General features: G+C 35.8%; 1 protein-coding gene across 1 annotated transcript in view; it reads left to right on the forward strand.

Annotated features, from left to right (window-relative positions):
- Positions 1-12,500, forward strand: part of LOC122245872 (sodium- and chloride-dependent glycine transporter 2-like) — a 34,416-nt gene that overhangs the window by 16,054 nt on the left and 5,862 nt on the right. Inside the window, exons 7-9 of the mRNA XM_086546226.1 lie at positions 1,463-1,597; positions 3,110-3,338; positions 4,317-4,429. Coding sequence (XP_086402352.1) covers positions 1,463-1,597; positions 3,110-3,338; positions 4,317-4,429 — 477 coding nt within the window. The remainder of the gene's footprint in view (positions 1-1,462; positions 1,598-3,109; positions 3,339-4,316; positions 4,430-12,500) is intronic.

A 12,500-nucleotide genomic window follows, 5' to 3' on the forward strand; every position in this document is an offset into this window, starting at 1 on the left:
TGTGTGTGTGCGTGTGTGTGTGCGTGTGTGTGTGTGTGTGCGTGTGTGTGTGCGTGTGTGTGTGTGTGCTGTGTGCTCAGCTGTGGCTTGGCGAATGCATGGCTGGGGGGCGGGGGAGGGGGGGGGGCGGCTTGCTAGTGTGGCTTCCCTTGTTGCTTGATCATTGTCATCATTATTGTTATCATTATCATTATTTTTTGTTGTTATTATTATTATTGTTATTATTATTATCACCATCATTATTATCATTATCATCATTATTATGATTATGATTATTATTATCATCATTATTATTATTAAATATTATTATTATTGTTATTACTATAATTATTATTATTATCATCATCATCATTATCATTATCATTACTATTGTTATTATTGTTGTTGTTGCTGTTGTTGTTATCGCTGTTGTTGTAGTTGTTATTATTATCATTGTTAATTTCATCACCATTATCATTACTAGTATTATTATCTTCATTATCATTATCATCATTTCACGATTGTTGTAATTATTGTTATTGTTATCGTCATTATCATTATTGTTATTATTATCATCATTACACTATTATTATTATTATCAATATCATCGTCATCGGCATCATTATTATCAGTACTATTACAATAATAATGATAATAATAATAATGATAATCATCATCCTCATTATCATAATCATAGCTATAGTTATTGTTATATTTATCATCATTCTTATCATCATTATCATAGACGCAACGGCCAGTTGATATATTCATTTCACAACCTCATGAGCAGACGACATTCTAACCCAAACAATTACTTGTTAGATTCTATCTATTAATCTATTACAGATCACCATGTTTTTTTTCTCTTTTTTTTCTTTTTTACTTGATTTGATTCACCTTATTTCGTGTTTTTGTCTTTGGACTTTCGAGTAATTTATTGTGTCTTGAACTTTCGCTCAGGGGTGTCAGATAGTTTCGTTCAGGCTTCACCTCTCTTATCTTCGCCAATGTTTTAAACTTAATTTCCTATACTATCTGATTGGTTATGATGTAATGGCATTATGAGCATAAAAAAACTGCTGTGAGTTTTGTTCAAAAAACAAACAAACAAACTAGAATTCTTACATACAAGCCCAAAAAAATAGTAAAAGTAAAAAAGAATTCCTAAAATTAAAACCAGTAGATTAGATACAGTTCAGTCCCAGGTAGCAAAAAAACAACAACAACAAAACAAAAACAAAAACAAAAAACCGTTATGTGGTTAAAGATAACGTATTTATATAAGCAACATCTACGCACGCATTGAGATTCTCTTTCATCATCTGACTCTTCTATTTTCAATCCAACATCCATATAGACAAACCTACCAGAACTATAACAACTAAAACAACCAAAGCAAATCCCAATCCATCAACTTTCCGTAATCCCAATTCGCACGCCAGCACAACATTCCCGCAGAGAGTAAACAAAAGCCTCTCGACAGGTGGTTTGGCTGACGGCAACTTTCCCGTATGTGATGCTGACGATTCTGCTCATCCGGGGAATGACTCTGCCGGGTGCCTGGGATGGCATCTACTTCTACATCTACCCGAATTTCGACAAGTTGAGGCAGCCGAAAGTGAGACTGTGGAAGTTTTTATATCTTTTATTTTTTATTTTTTTTAAATCTATTACTTGTATGTCTGGTAGAAGAGGTAGTGATTATTATTATTATGGTCATCGTCTGTGTCCTCCTCCTCTTCTTCTTCCTCTTCCTTCTCTTATTCTTCCTCTTCGTTTTCCTCCGTTTCCTCTCCCCCTCCTCCTCCTCCTCATCATCATCTTTATCATCATCATCTTCATCCTCCTCCTCTTCCTCCTTCTTATCCTCCTCTTCCTCTTCCTCCTCCTCCTCCTCTTCTTCTTCCTCCTCCTCCTCCTCCTCCTCTTCCTCCTCCTCCTCCTCATCATCATCATCATTATCCTCCTCTTCCTCTTCTTCTTCTTCCTCCTCCTCTTCTTCTTCCTCCTCCTCCTCCTCCTCTTCCTCCTCCTCCTCCTCCTCATCATCATCATCATCATCATCATCTTCCTCCTCCTCCTTCTTATCCTCCTCTTCCTCTTCTTCTTCTTCTTCTTCCACCTCCTCCTCCTCTTCCTCCTCCTCCTCCTCCTCATCATCATAATCATCATCTACCTCCTCCTCCTCCTTCTTATCCTCCTCTTCCTCTTCTTCTTCTACTTCTTCCTCCTCCTCCTCCTTCTTCTTATCCACCTCATCATAGTGGTGATGATGAAGATTAGAAGTAGATACTTATTCTTAAAAAAAACTTTGGTGATTTTTCAAACTTATTTCTTCAGTTTTAGTAAATCATTTCACTTGTTAAATATATCAACTTTACAAAGCTATAATCACTAAATTTTTAGTCTAGGTAATCCACTCCTTTCATCTACTGATTCAGTATGATTCTTAAACTCATTTTTCTTTCCTTGAACAGATACTTTCCGTTTATCTTACATATTCATAATTCTCATGTTTATCATATTTGAAATATTCATCACTTTCCCTATTCATCATTATCAATTTTAATATCGTACACCATTTAATGATTTTCCCATTCGTATTTTTTCCAGTGACAGAAATACATTTCCTTCTTATGTATATCAGATTTTCCTTTATTTTCCTTATCGTACTTCCCTTATCTCCTTATCGCATTTCTTACTATACTATTTCTCTCATGGCTTTGTCTTCCTTATTACCTGTCTTCATTATGCTTATCAATCTTCCTTATTAACCATATTGATCTTATTATACTATATCCAGCATTTTTATTTTATATCCAACCTTGTTATGCTACATCCAGTCTCACTGAACTACATGCATCATTATCATACCACATCCAATGTTCTTATCCTGCATTTAACCGTAATATATTATATCTTGTCTTGTTCTACCACATCAAAACGTATTACACTATATCCAACCTTAATATCCTACATCCAGCCTTATCATCTCATAATCCTTCCCCATCCTACATCCATTCTTATCAACCTACATCCTTCCCCATCCTACATCCAACCTCATCATCCCACCCGAGCCCCCTCATCCCGCCCGAGCCCTAACGGAAGCAAATCGCCCCCCCTCCCCCAGGTGTGGGCGGCGGCGGCGGTGCAGATCTTCTTCTCCATGACGCCAGGCTACGGCGTCCTGACCACCATGAGTTCCCACAACAAGTTCCGGAGCAGCAGCATGAGGACGGCCAAGATCGTGCCCATAGTGTGCGCCATGACCTCGATCTCCGTGGGATTCGTGGTGTTCTCGGTCCTCGGGTTCATGGCCCACCGCCTGGGCACCACCGTCGATAAGGTCACGGCTGCAGGTGAGGGCTGAGAGGGGGGGGGGGCAAGGGGGCTAAGGGTATGGGGTATGGGGTTGAGGGTTGGGGGTATGGGGTATGGGGTGGGGGTATGGGGGGCAAGGGGTAAGGGGGTTGGGGGTAGGGGGTGGGCGTAAGGGATAGGGGTACAGGTGAGGGCTGAGGGGGGCAAGGGGTAAGGGGGTAGGGGTATGGGCTGGGGGTATGGGGTATTGGGTTAGGGTAGGGAGTGGGAGTAAGGGATAGGGGTAGGGGGTGGGGGTGTGGCAGTAGGTTGTGGGAGTGGAGTGCACCAGTGTTTTTTTCTGAACAAGAGTCTATTTTTTTTACTTAAAGTGATATGAATTTAGTATTTTCCCTCTTACTCCTTCAGTCTTTATCTTTATTTCCATTAGTGTCATTGCTCATGGAAATGTGGAACCCTATTTCTAATCATGGGCTAGTTACTGACTTATCAGTTATGTAAAATCGGTGACATTCTAGAAATCTACCCATGCACAAATTAAATAGCTATTCATTCATGTTCATGTTTATTAAGTGACCATTACTACTGCGCTCAAATAGTCAAGAGCCACCTTCGAAGTCATAATTATATGTTGGAAAATTAGTCTTAATTCAATATGCGTCATATATTAAACGAAAAAATAGAGTGAATTCAGTTATTATCTGTGATCATTGAGTTTGTTTTATTTCTGAAATAATTTTTAGGGTCATTAGGTGATTAATTTCCACTAATGTGCACATGGTTAAATACAGATGATTTGCATAGAAAAACGAATCTCATTCAAAATCAGATGATTATTGCGAGTTTGAATCTCAAAGACAACCTTTTACGGCAATAGAAACATTAATGAATGATTATGATTCAATATAAAAATGCCCTTCAAAAGAACCAGTGTTCGAGTCCATTCAGTTCATATGGACTCAGTTACAAACTTGTTAGAAATACGCATTCATTCATTAACAAAATCCTTCCCACAGGCTCCGGTTTGGCCTTCATCATCTACCCTGAGGCGCTGTCCCTCATGCCTCTTGCTCCTCTTTGGTGTGTCCTCTTCTTCCTCATGCTCTTCTTCGTTGGGATCGATTCCTGCGTGAGTATTGGCTCTTCGTTCATGTGCTTTCATGGCATTTAATCTATGCTTGTAAGCATCATGTTGCTGTGGCTGTAGGAATTTTTATTTTCGTATTTCGTTTTAATGTCCTTGTACCTATATATCATGTTGGTGTTAGATGGATTTTTAAAAATATTTTTTTATAGGATGTTACACACATTCGGTATCTTAAAATATCGTGTGTGCTAACGAGCTGACGGAAAATTTGAGTCTTAGTGAAATGCATATTAGGAGGGCATGGTTCAGAGCCCTCATTTGCCCTCCGCTGCGTTTGCGACCCGAGCTGGATCGGGTTTGATTCCGGAAAAGGCTTCCAGTCGGATATGGGTGACGCTGCCAGTGCCAAAGTTCCTTAAGGGCGAAGTTCGAGTCTCTAAAAGGGAAAACTTAGGAGTAAAAGAGGATCATATTTGGTTGGGGCAAAACACACACTGCCACACGCGTTTTGTGTCTGGGCTTCTCCCTTCTTCTGCCTCAATGGACGACTACGATGCGATATCACTTTCTCTTCGCGGGAATTGTGGACACGCAAGTGAATGTACTGGATAGTATGACCCATATATGATCAAGTGACATCCCTTTTTTCATGAGTTTTTACATGTGTCCTGAAATATTTAACTTTAAAAAAATAGGTTACAGAGTATTTCAGGTGTTCTTGGATTTGTTACGCGTCTGCCTTTCATCTATTTTGACTAAACAAAGTCGTCGTCATCTGGACTGTGTGTCTTTGTAGAGAAGCGATTCCCTGGTGTGGTGGCAAGGTTTCAGAATTTCATGTTTGACGTTTTTGATGTACAGGATCTGAGCTGTTGCTGGATTTCACGAACATGTTACATGCTCCTATTTTCTCACAAAAAGCTCTTCCCTAAATTAATATAAAGAATTCCCAAATAGCCATTTCACGACTGTGTTCATAGACCTGGTCCTTCTGTCTAGCTTCTGTCTCTGTTTCCTCTTTTATTTATTCATTCGTTTTGCTGGTCCAAGGTTCTTACTGATGTGTATCGTCCTCAATGGAATGTCCTGTTATTTGTTTGCTGAAAAAATCTCAGTCATTTGCTTCACAATCACACGTTTTGGAAATTATTTTTTGCTGAATTATGCTTCCCTCCAATGTCCTTCTTGGGTCGCTCGAATGGTTATGATATTGAGAGAATACTTTCTTTAAACCGACTATAACAGTTGGTCTGATGTAGTGATATGGATATTTCCTTTACGTTCAATTTGGGGCAATAATTTGGATGAAGACTATGCAATCCTCATTCTAAAACAAAAAAGATGTAATCAAATCTTTTCCAGCCACCATTCTGTGGAACTAAAGCGAATAATAATGACACAGTATGATATGCAATCTATCATCGTTAATGTAGACTCGTATGGCAGCTACAATTCCAGCATCACCTTACGTCATCCCAAATACCCAAAGACAAAGCGCGTGACAGTCATTCTGCCCAAGAGGACGACGGCACGAGACCTGAATCTGATTTTGTTTCCGAAGAGATCTTGCCTAAGGACCGGAAGAAGTGGAGGATGAGTTAGACTTTGCATCCATCCTCTCGAGGGTCCAATAAGTTCATTGTGACTAATGTAGAAAAGCTATAAAGATAATGATTCCACAATGCAAGGTATTACACTTTATGGCATTTTAGAATAACATTTTTTACTAGAAAAGAGGAAGATACTGATTCAGATTCAGACTCCGGAGACGAAGAAGGAAACAGACAAACAAGAGGAGAGCGAATGAGACTTTGCATCACGTCGAGTGTCCAGCAACAAACAAGAAGACTCAGATTGTGATTCTTATTCCGACGAAGGATGAGAGAAAACCGAGGATCCTAGTGGAGTCTTGTGTGATGCTAAAGACACCTTGAGGGACAAGCATGAAGGATTGTCGTTGTCCTGTTGGATTCCAGGACTATATTAGGGGCAAAGGAGATACTGAAGACCATTAAGATATCATTTCCGACCTCCTTGTTAGATGGATAGGTTAGATTGGCTTGTTTTCTTTCTTCTCTCTTCTTGAATAGATTTTTAACAGAGGATTCTCACCCTAATCACGATTAGGATTAACGGAAATTATGTTACCATTCCTAAAAAACTCGCTCACCGTCTGTAACAGCATATGTCTTTTGTAGAATTTACTTTGGTAATCCATCGATTTTCTATTTTTCATTGGTGATAATTAACCAAAGTCGATTGCCAGCCTTGGTAGATTAACTATGTTTCACTTTCATTATTTCCCATTCTCATCATGAACTGTTCTTGTGGCTTGCTTTCTTATCAACTGTTGTAGCACAGATTGAAGTACATTTAGTCCTAAAGGAATTTAGTTTAGAATCAACTTTTCCTGTTGATCAGTATTTATGTTTGACTTTTATTCACACAGGTAGTATTTCATTTCTTCATGTGTAAGTGTTCTATGCCCCCACTGTCGCATGCTTCTCCATACACAAGCTGTTCATTTCATTTCAGTGGGAATGTTCTTTGAGTTTGCACTTAAGAGTATGTAATCTGGAGGATGCACTAAGCATGATGATCTTATACTTTTCTGGGAATTTCCCATTGCAGTGAAATAGCTCTGGACGAGTAATTTTAAGATCTTGGGTCTTAAGGCCTTGTGTTATTGACTGCTATCTACAAAGAATTTGCTGTTTTGAGTTGAAAAAACAAGGTCTTGCCAATTTCACGGAACTTTCTTTTGACAATGTTTAGTATAATTACGCCGCACATTGCGTTGTTCTGTACTGCTAGCAGGCAATGTCTGTAACTACTTACACCCTAAGATTAAAGGTACAAATCTTTGTAAATGCCATGAATAGAATATTTTTTTCCCTCGGAATCGATAACTTTATATGTACATTATTTTCAAATAAGTTTTATGATCTTCCTCTGTGAGATTCTGATAATTTACATGTGCAATACGAGCGATATTATGATTTTCCGTTGTTGCTGTTGACTGTTTTTTTTCATTATTTTCGATTTCCTTGTTGACGCACATGAATTTAGTCATATGACTGAGCGTTTGCTCAACACGAGAATTTTATCAACATGCATATTGATATATTTCTTGTGTTATAAATAATCTAATTTTGATAAAGGTAATCATTATAACCTGAGGCTGATAATTTGTTCCTTATATGGAAATGATATCTAAAGCTCTTTATGTTGCAAAATGAATTCTTGATCGTCACGAAGATTTAGTAGACACCTTGAGATGAAATTGTCAATTGGCTAAATCCCTAGACAGACGTTCAAGCGATTTATTGTTACGATTTAGGCTCCAGATTTGTTTACAATTTATTCCAGACAGTTCCCAGACCCTCCCTTCCACCCCGGCACCACAAATCGTACATTTCTCGGTCCTGATTTCGTGGATATGGCAGTGAGTTATGTGGCAATCTTACGAATTCTGCAATTCTGATAAATAAGGAAAATCGAAGCGTCAGTTACATATGTTAGATTGTGAAATTATTCTTTCTCGTCTATTCCTTTTTTCTACAAAGGAAGATTTAAAAGAGAATAATGGTGCGTTTATCCTAAGGAGTTCTGAGAAGAGCAGACTCCTCCGCGGTGAGATATGAGAAAATATGAATGCAAATAGGAGCCACTTTTCATCTCTTTTCGTTTTGGACAGTAATTATCCTCATCTGTTGAGGTTTCGTCTTCCATTGTTGATATTCCCATTTCACTCTTTGGTTTTCTTTTTTTTAAATAGTATTTCATTCTCTTGTATATTTATCACTTTGATTTTTCATTTACATTATCGGTAAAGATATAATTTTCACTGATCGTACATCTCCGTCAAAGTCCAGGACGGAATTAAGGAAAGGGGGAGGGAGGGAATCTTTCTTGGAATTGTGAACTACAGAACTCTTACTGAAAGGAACTTCGGAGTCCAAAGTAGGACTTCATCTTTGATCTCGAAATTATCTCTACTGTTGTCAATCCTTTGTATGAAACACTGCCTTTTCAAAGTACGATCTATGGTCATCGTCAGCCGCCCACCTTTTCCTCTGGCCGTCTTTCGAAAACAGATAGATTTTTTTTTTCAACATGATCTTTCCTCAAGTATTAACAGATGGTCATCAGATATTATGACTCGAGTTATATCAGAGATTAAACTCGCCTATCTAACTGCGAGCAGAGTGTGGTTTCTTCTCTTTCTCTCTAAGTATTTTTCTCCCCTATCGACTGTTTGAAAATTACATGAGGAATTTCTCGAAAGAATTCCTTGCGATTCATAGATTATGAAATGTAAACAGCGGAAGTCATGCGAATATAACACGTAGATTAAGATACATTAAACCAGATACTTTCTTTTTGAGTATTTTCTCCCCTTAAACTGGATGATATTAGAATTATTTTAATCTCGAATTCCATCGTCTAATTCAATTGTCTAGAGTTTACATCATTGTTATCATGTCATTCATGTTTCTTTTAGGTATTTCTTTCCAATCATTTTCCTTTAGATTTTTAGATTTCAGAATTGGTCATTGTTCTCATTCTCATCAAACCATGGTAGAAAAGAAACGATTCATATAAACAAAAATAAGAAGGCAGTAAGAAACATCCACATCAAGGGTCGAATCTGAAACGAAACTTCGCTGTTTCTCATTACATTGGATTTCATTTTGAGTGAGTCATCCCTTCCCGTGATCTCTCTTTGAATACGATTTTTTTTGTGTTATTGTCTCTCTTTTAACTTTATGTTTCTAGGTTTCTAGTTTATTTTAGGATATACATAAGATTATTTTTTTTACTATATATTGTTATCAGTATTTTCTTTGAAATAAGTATATGTATGTATATATATATATATATATATATATATATATATATATATATATATATATATATATATGTATATATATATATATATATATATATATATATATATATATATATATATATATATATATATATATATGTATATATATTATATATAAATAAATAATAATATATATAATATATATATATAATATATATATATATATATATATATATATATATATATATATATATATATATATATAATATATATACATATACACACACATACACACACACACACACATATAAAAAAAAAATGTGTTTAAGGCTTTGCGGCTCCGGTTGTGAAGAAATGTTTGATGTCACTGTTTTCACGCCATCGTCATTTCCTTTGGCGAACAAGGTCTTTAAGAACCATTTCCTAGCGCGTGGTGGCGGGATCTCACTTTCCGTTGGTACCTTTGTTTTAGTTGTTTTATCATTATTATTATTATTGTTGTTTTTATGGTTGTTATTATTATCACTATCATCAATGTTATTGTTATCATTATTATTATTACTATCATTATCATTATTACTGTGAGATTGCAGTTATGTGAATGTCATTGTTATTATCAGAATCATTATTATCCTCATTATCATTATTATCATCATTTTCATTATTATCATCATTAGTATCATTATCATTATTATCATTATCTTTATTATCATTATTATCATCATTACCATTATTGTTCTCATTATCTTTATTATCATCATTATCTTTATCATTATCGTTATCATTATTGTCATCATTATCATTATTATCACCATTATCATCATTATCATTATTATTATTATTATTATTATCATCATTATCATTATTATCATCATCAACATTTTTATCATGATCATCATTATCCATAATTCTTCCTCACGATGCAATGTGACGAGGCCTTGTAAGCTGCTGCCACTGAAATTTATAAGATATATAGTATTTAGGATGTGCTTCACTTTAAAACTTAATAATTTTACTCATATTTTTTTCGAATATCTTTATCATCATCAGTCGAAATTTCTAAAACAAGTAATATCTTAAAAAAAGAAAGAAAAAAAAGCGCCTTTTGTTCCCTACTTGAATATGAGAATTTAACGCTTGTCTTTTCATTACGCAGCTGGTTCGATCGGCCACTTATGTTTCTTTTCGCTGTGACATCAAAGGGAACGATGCGACGTGGGCAGTGAGCTTGTCATGATTGTCTCGTTGGAAGCTCATTCTGCCGCGGTCGCACGAGAGTACTTATTTAGAATCAATTTTAGGATCTAGTTAAAATTAACAAAAACTCAACGTCAGTTAGGTGTGTCCTAGTGTAGCTTTTGTCTACTGTACCAGATTTTATCCCCTGTACCAGATTTTATCCCCTGTACCAGATTTTATCCCCTGTAACTGATTTTATCCCCTGTATCAGATTTTATCCCTGTAACAGATTTTATCCCCTGTATCAGATTTTATCCCCTGTACCAGATTTTATCCCCTGTAACACCTCTCTACTTGTATATTCGTACTGTTTTTGGAGCCTTCAGAAGTGGTAATATCTTTTTTTTCTTTTACTGACTATATAAGGATTAAAAATACACGAGGCCGATGTTTGACTCAGTACTGTAATCAGGAGAAAATACTGTGATGTCCGGTTATAAACCCGTGTCATTCTCTTCAAAACGATAGGCAGTGATGTTAAGGGGAAGTGGGCGGACACTGTTGAATAATATTGGATCACTGGCCGATACACAATGATGTTACGATACCTGAATATGCAAAACGTGGGTACCCATCCTCACTACCCTTCGTGTCTGAATGAAAGTTCCTTTATGTTCCTCGCAGAGCTTAGGATATTGGTTCTCAGCTGGCGGCCCATGATAACTTTTTTGGTGGTCCACGATTTGGTTATAAACTGGATATTGGTAAAGGTATTCTTAAAAAAAAATGTTGCAAAGATAAATTATTAGCTGTTCATTTTGTTATATCACTCCTATTGAAGTTGAGGATAATGTTACTTTGTGTTATTTTCAGTTTAATGTGAAGATTTTCAAGTATTACTTTCTTGATCATCTTGTTAATAAGGAGTGATTCCAAAAGTCTGGACGCACGACACAAGTCACTCACATATCGAAGAAAATAAGAGTAAAAACCTTATAAAAGAGCTTGATATAAATTCATTTTACATCAAAATGTTATATGTCAACTATTTCTGCAATTTCTGAAAATCATCCACATGGACAAACTATAATTCGAAAAGAAATATTATGAAACTTTTGTTTTATACTACTTCTCAAGATTCCGTCTGCAAAAAATACATTTCAACCGAATAGTTATTTTCTACTCTCTTTCCCCATTACTCAAAAAAGGAGATGATCCACAATTTTTTTTTTCGATTCAGCCAGTGGCCTGAGCCTGGGACGAGTTGATATTGACTGGCTTAGTGTTTGTATTTCCCGATGGATTTCCACTCTCGCTTCCCGTTTCACCGAGTGACTCTCCTCGACCACGTACACTTTGCGGTCTTTGGCACTCGTTATAAGCCTTGCTGTGTGTATAGTTTGTTAGCTTGTATTTATTTATTTTTCTCTTTTCTCATCTTAAGAACTGTAGAGAACAGAATTTCATTTATTTGTCTATTTATTATTTACGCTCCTATCCCCTTTACCTCTGGGTTTTGTTTTCCTTTCATGTTTAATTTATTTCATAAGATTTTACTCGACACTTTGTATATTGTCAGTTAACAGGCTCAGTTCATAGTATTACATAATGGTTCATACAAAATTAATTGATATAAAATCTCTCTCTAGATATTCATACTATTTATTTCATTTTACTCGGTTTTCTGTTGATAGTTTTATTTTCATTTCGTATATCCAACACGCATTTATTTTTATTTCCCTTGCAAATATTTCAAGTGAATTGCAGTGATAACAGAGGTCATTTGACGCAACTAATAATTCTTTCGTTTTTTTTTTTTTTTTTTTTTTTGTAAGCTGTTGGATACTGCGCTTCGGGGTTTTTACGAACATTTCTTTTATCTTTTTTTTTTACATTTATTCAAATATTTTTTGTACTAAAAAATATCCTTTGATGGCACTCTCTTCACAAAACACTGTGCTATGAAAGCTTTTGATTGTTGTTATTATTATTATCATGATTATGAATTACTGTTGTCATTTTTATTACCATTATAATTCTAATGATGATGATAATAATTATGATAAAAATGATAATAATGATAATAATAATAATGATAATAAT

The sequence above is a fragment of the Penaeus japonicus genome, unplaced genomic scaffold (assembly GCF_977035675.1).
Source record: "Penaeus japonicus unplaced genomic scaffold, GWHDUDI00000001_assembly GWHDUDI00000017, whole genome shotgun sequence".
In the NCBI taxonomy this organism is placed as follows: domain Eukaryota; kingdom Metazoa; phylum Arthropoda; class Malacostraca; order Decapoda; family Penaeidae; genus Penaeus; species Penaeus japonicus.